A 6,427-nucleotide genomic window follows, 5' to 3' on the forward strand; every position below is an offset into this window, starting at 1 on the left:
AGAACAGGGAGCTTTCAGTCCCAAGTGCGAAGCACAGCCCTGTCAGTTACCAGCAGGTTACTTTATGTCTCTGAGTGTCAGTTTCCTCATCTGTAACATGAAAATGATAATTTGCACCCCCTACACCATATACACAAACACACACACACACACACACACACTTATACCCACACAGGTTTGTGATACCCAGTGGCCACATGAAGCTTATGTCTCTGAGTGTCAGTTTCCTCATCTGTAACATGAAAATGATAATTTGCACCCCCTACACCATATACACAAACACACACACACACACACACTTATACCCACACAGGTTTGTGATACCCAGTGGCCACATGAAGTCAGACTGCCAAGGTCTGAGTCCCAGCCCAGGCATTTAGTAGATATGTGACTTGGGTAGGTTACTTAATTTTTGGTGCCTCAGCTTTCCTATCTAATGAATGGTTGTTGTGAGAATTAAATGAGTTGATATATATAAAGTATTTATAGCATAGTTACTTCATGAATGCTATTTGGGTTAACTATTATTATTACTATATATCAACTTTTTGACATAATTGATGTTTAACAAATGTTTGTTATCCATTTCCCCACTTCTTGAACCATGTAACTTTAATTTAACTCAGTTAGACTATGTGTAATATATACATATAAATAATTTGAATCACAAATTCACGTTCTTGATATGCACTTTCATTAACCTTTTGAACTCTGAGAGAAATCCTCAGAGGCACCTAAGTCATAGTTGGTGGTAAAGGCCTCCTCTGCAGCTCCTTCAGGATTAAGAAGTACAGCAGAATATATAGGTTATTATGTATTTATTTATTCATTCACTCATTTATTCACTCACTCACTCATTCATTCAGAATATACAGGTTATTTATTAAAATCAGCTTTTAAAAGCCTGCAGAGAACAACATGCCTTTGACCCTCCCACTATTTGACCTTTTCTCCAGCAAACACAGTTAGGTAAAACTTTGCTCAGATCTCTGAAGCTCTTTAAAATTAAGCTTTTCATATCAAAAGGGAGAACAAGTTTAGTACACTGGGCTCCTAAACCTAATTGCCTTTCCTGTAGATCCCTTCAAATTAAACCAGAGCCACTCTGGTTTTATAAGAAATGCATCCACAAACTCCTAACACGCAGCCAGCCCTCACTGTTCTGATGATAATAACTTGTTCTCACCTTTTTGATGGGAATGCAACAGGATTTTCTGAGCACTTGTTACAAAATCAGACCAGGGCCCCAAGAACTAAGAGTGGTGAAGTAACACTAACTAAAATCCTGTCTAGGAGAAAGGAATGGATATCATTATAGGCTACAGGGTTCTTGGAAGAAAGCTACCAGTTTGGGCTGGAGTGCCTAAGAGATACCAAATGATTAAACTTAGTCTTGGCCTGAATTGTGAAGGATTTTTGCAGCTGGAAGGGAGCTTAGCAATATCTGTTCATTTCATCCCCATTTTACAAATGAGAAAATTAAGGCCAGAGGTTAAATCAATTGCCTAAAGTAATCCATCTAGCTACTGAGAAAAAAATTATCAGGATTAAAAAACTCAGATCCCAAAGAGAGCACCCAGTGCTTTTTCCATATAGCATGCCATGTTTGAACAAGTAAAGAGCCTCGGAAGGACCTTCTGGGCAGGGAGGGGACTACAGTGGTATAAGCGTCTCCTATAGGCCTGGAAGTTAGGGAGGCAGGACTGGACTGGAGGAGGGTAAAACTGGATTAGTGGGGTGGAACCACACCATGTCCAACAACCCAGTTTTGAGTGCTAGTATGAAATTAATGCCTTCAGATTTTTTAGGAGAAATGGCTTTTAAAATCTTAGTGATTCACTGTGTAATTATATATTCTTTAAATCATGAAAAACTTGCTGTTTAGTAAATTAAATTGGCCCTACTAAACTGCTGAGTATACTATTAAAGGATCAGAAAACACTTTAATATGGTATGGTTTGATGGTTTCAAAATCTAGACTTTGTGGCTTGAAAGTTCCTTTGTGCCTATAAGATGGTGAGCAAAATTTCTACATTAACTTCATGGGAAGGCAATGAAATCATAAGTAGAATTTTAAGATGTTTAATTGCTCTGTTCCTAAGGTCAGATCCTGACCCTCAAATGCATGGCACTATAAACGTCCTATAAAGTGTGGCAGTCCCCTGATATACAATGGAATTCTTAACGCTATCAGGGAGCAAGGAACAATTTTTCTTTTATGAACATTGAGTAGGGGATACAAGGCTCTAAGTGAAAGGCTCTAAGTGCACCAGCTGCTGCTAATCAATATTTTGACCACTAACAGTCATCTAAGCTTTTAGTCCAATTTAAATGACTATCACCATGGCTTATATTTTAAACCAGTTATGGATTCTAATGCTTCAACTTTGAAATAATGAGAGATGTAGAAAGTTTTGAGAGACAATTACCCATTATTATTCCTGATGAAATAAAAATATTTTTATAATGCCGCCAATAATTTTTAAAAGCATTCTATGATCCTTAATAATATGAGAAAAGCTATTTTTTATGTAACGTGTTATTTGTATTTGAGGTATTAGGTTTATCTCCAGTCAACATACGGTCAAGCCAAATACCACACATCATTTTTCTTGGACTCTACAACCCTACATATGATATTTTAAGGTAAATAACTTGGCAATCATTTCTAACAGTAACTATAAAAGAGTGGTTTAACATTCTGCTTGATCACTTCTCTCTTCATTTTATTCTAACTGCTCATTTTCTAAGTCCCTGATCTCTAGAATTTTTAAAATTGGATTCCCAGGTATACTGATAAAATGTGTCAACATCTATTGTCTTCTAAAAGATTTTTGACACATGTCAGCAGAACACCAGTATAAAAGGAGATGGTTGAGGGATTACAGGAAATTTGGTGCTTGAGAAAAATATTTATGGTTCTTGATACACAGGCAAATAACACATTCTACAAGTAGTTGAGAGAAAGCGTGGTACTCAGCGTGGTGGGGGACTGTGAGCCACATGCATTGATAAGCAGCAGGTGCAGGACCACTGAATCTTAAAGATGTTTCATTACAAGTGTATGTGTCTGTAGGATGGAGATGACTGAGTTACAGTCTACTCTCAAATGTTCATCTCCTTAAAAAAAGAAATTTTAAAAGTTTAAGTTTTTTTTAAAGTTTGTTTTAAACATAGTTTTGTTTTCTTCCCTATCAGTTATCATCATGCTCTCAGCAGAGTGCCAGCAAAAACCCTGAGTTCCACCCTCCAATGGATAAAGGGATTTGTATGGTTCTATTCTGAAATCTCACTCCTTTTGACTTCCTGATAAAGAGAATCTATCTGACTAACCCTGAAAGCATAAACAATATGAGGATGCATCTGGATCTCATAGACATGTCCTCTCTCCAGGAAGACCACTGAAAGAATTTCCTTATTTTTTAAATGTCTCAGCATCTCTTAGTAAAGAGATGGAGACTGAATCCCAGCTCAGCAGCTAACAAATTACGTGACCTTCACCTCTCTAGATCTTCATTTCTTTGTCTGCGAAATGAGGATGTGGGACTTCGGTTCTCTAAGGCTCCTTCCTTATCTGTGAATTCCAAGTTCACTTACAGCTGCTAGGCAATTAATTCACTTGACATTTTTCCCCCTTATTAAAAGTGTTTATTAGAGTGTCCCACCTTATTCCTCTGCTGTAGTTTCAGACTATTTGATTACATCACTAACAGAAAGTCTGTAATAAACATTTCAGATATAACATTTAGATTATCCCTGAAGAAGAAATACAAGAAATCACTAATGCCATCATATGGACTATCTTCAGAGACTTTCAGTGAGAGCTCTTTTAAGATGAACACAAGACTTATTAAGACATGCAGGTGAGTGAAAGTACATGGACCCTGCCATGAGGGGCTATTGAGTTCTGGAGAGTCACCCTGCTTCTCCTGGACTCAGTTTCTTCCCCCATAAAATGAAGGGGCTGGAGAAGATAACCTATAAGATTCCCTTAAATTCCAACAATTTATGATTCTATGCCAGTAAAAAGTTAAACAACACCAAATATAAGTCTTTTCATTGATTTATGTGGTTCAAGATAACTCAAAGATACTCAAAAATCTAGTAATACAATAGTTATACATATGTATGCATGTCTTCATAATTTTTATAATTATTTTACATTGCACTGGTTCAGAACTTGCTTTCAATAACTTTCACACTTAAAAAAATCATGAAAGAAGGACAAAAATCAGACAGCCCAACTTAATTCCACTCATAAATTTTAAACCTAAACTGTCTTAAGAATAACAACTTAGAGAAATGCTATCTCAACAACAGTGGACAATGCACTAATACTTTATAATTTCAACCACAATTTTTAAATATTTCATGGAGTTTTTGAGGACTAAAGGTAATCTGAAATTTTGGGGGTTCAAAATTAAAAGTTACTTTATGTCTTGTAAATACAGAGTATGTCAGAATTTTAACAGGTCACTAAAATGTAATGAAAAGTTTTACAAAATAATATCCCCATCATAGATAAGCTAAAATTGGTTAATAAGTCATAGTTTAATCCAGTTCAGGGCTGTGAAGAAATCTTTCCCTCTAATGAAGGTTAGTCATCTTTTAAATTTGTGTTGTTTTGATAAATCATACAAAGCCCTCTAACATGATGCCAAGAATTATACTGTTTCTGGCTTCTCAGATTACATCCTTACATCCTTGCTGGTTATTTGTTAGCTGAGTCGAGAGAAAGATCTTGGTCCACTGATGTGAGGAGGGAGGGGTTTAGGCTGGAGGCTAGCTCATCACACCTGACAGCCTCCCTTCCTTGCAGTTTGGCTATTTCTCCTTCACCTGATTATGATTTTTTCCACCCTCGAATGAGAGTTTTGTTGTGTGCTTGAAGACTCTCAATACAAAGGAATTTATCTCTGTGCTCTGAATGGATCAGCACATCAGCCTCCTGAAAAGAAATTATACTGCTTAGTCTGAAACTTCTGCCTTACAGCTCAAGTACTTATCTCACAAGGGGGTCCAGTCAAGGGGTACGGTTTCTTATGTTCTCAAATCATGGCTTTACATTGTTAACATCAGGATGTCACAAGGTTAGCATATGTAATGTGCATTATTGATCTTGTTCTCTGAACCTCAGGCAAGTAAAAGGGCTTGCGGACTTCTAAAATGAGGGAAGTCCAGATATACAGGTATGTTCTTTGCTATGAATTACAGTAATGCCTGTTTCCATCACATTCAGAGCTCCTAACCCTTATTAGGCTAAGAGTGGTGACATGAACTCTTTCATCATTAACATCACTTTAAAGGTTACTGGTGTCCTCTGTTTTACTTTAAAAGATGGAAGTACAAACTGGATTATCTCTGTCATAGTTCATTAAACTTTCTGAAAGGAATGACATGGTAGATTGCACAGAAAGGGCAATACTTTGGGAGTTTAAGACGTGAAACAAATACTTTTCCACACCTTGGCCTCTCCCCAAAATGACAGACATGGCAAATAATACTAAGAATGATAATAATTATAACTTAGAACATCTGATATTAAGCTAAGAAACAAAAAGTACTACATAAAGAAACTCATGTTCATTTATAACTCTTTTTATTATAAGAAAAAAAAAGCATTGTTCATATAATCAAAAAGAATTTGGACATAATTATTTCCACAGGAGGGTGGGGTCCATTTCTGCAAGTTTTCTTCTTCAAATTAGTTGCTGTCAGAGGATTTACTCCATACATTTTTAAATGATGTTATTTCTAGAACTTTGTAATGCTTATCAGTGCCGCTAGTGAAAGAAGGCTGCTCCCTGTGACTGCAAAGCCATCGCTTCCCAATATCATTATAAAAACAAACAGCTCGCCTGGTTTGACTCCCCACATGACAATGGACCCACATCTGTCAACAGACTTGCATTCTGCACCGCATGAGAACACGACTATGACATTTGCTCTTGTGACAAGGCAAATTTCGGCATCTCCTCTGGAAAAAGGTTAGTATGCATTATGCTGCAGCACCTTCCATCAAGCTAATGACATTTCAATCAGCACATTTTCTCCAGTTTCCCTACTTTGCCATCTGAGCACCAGTCTCTAATGACACCCAAGCAACAAGTTTCACATCAATCCCCCAATGTATGCACTCACCGTACACCATCGCTCCTCCGGTTTCATGCAAGAAGCGGAATCGATGATTTTTAAATAACCAGATTGTCAAAATGGTAAGGATGAGCAAAAAATTAAAGACAAGCAGCTCCACTGCTCCCTGATGCTGAAACTGATACTCATCCTTCCCTGACATAAACCTTTGCTGTCTCTCCATTTTTCAGTCTTCTTGGGATTCCTTAGATAAAAACCTGGATAAGGGCTCTCTTATCAAGATTTGCCTAGGACGGTCTATCTGCCTGAGAATTTCAGAATAAACACCGCCACT

General features: G+C 37.1%; 1 protein-coding gene across 1 annotated transcript in view; it reads right to left on the minus strand.

Annotated features, from left to right (window-relative positions):
- The window catches only part of SLC9A9 (solute carrier family 9, subfamily A (NHE9, cation proton antiporter 9), member 9), a 295,459-nt gene extending 289,143 nt beyond the window's left edge, over positions 1–6,316 (minus strand). Inside the window, exon 1 of the mRNA XM_008576256.1 lies at positions 6,142–6,316. Within this exon, the coding sequence (XP_008574478.1) occupies positions 6,142–6,316 (175 nt within the window). The remainder of the gene's footprint in view (positions 1–6,141) is intronic.
- Positions 6,317–6,427: the final 111 nt, after the last annotated feature.

Source organism: Galeopterus variegatus, unplaced genomic scaffold (assembly GCF_000696425.1).
Source record: "Galeopterus variegatus unplaced genomic scaffold, G_variegatus-3.0.2 Scaffold1318, whole genome shotgun sequence".
In the NCBI taxonomy this organism is placed as follows: Eukaryota; Metazoa; Chordata; class Mammalia; order Dermoptera; family Cynocephalidae; genus Galeopterus; species Galeopterus variegatus.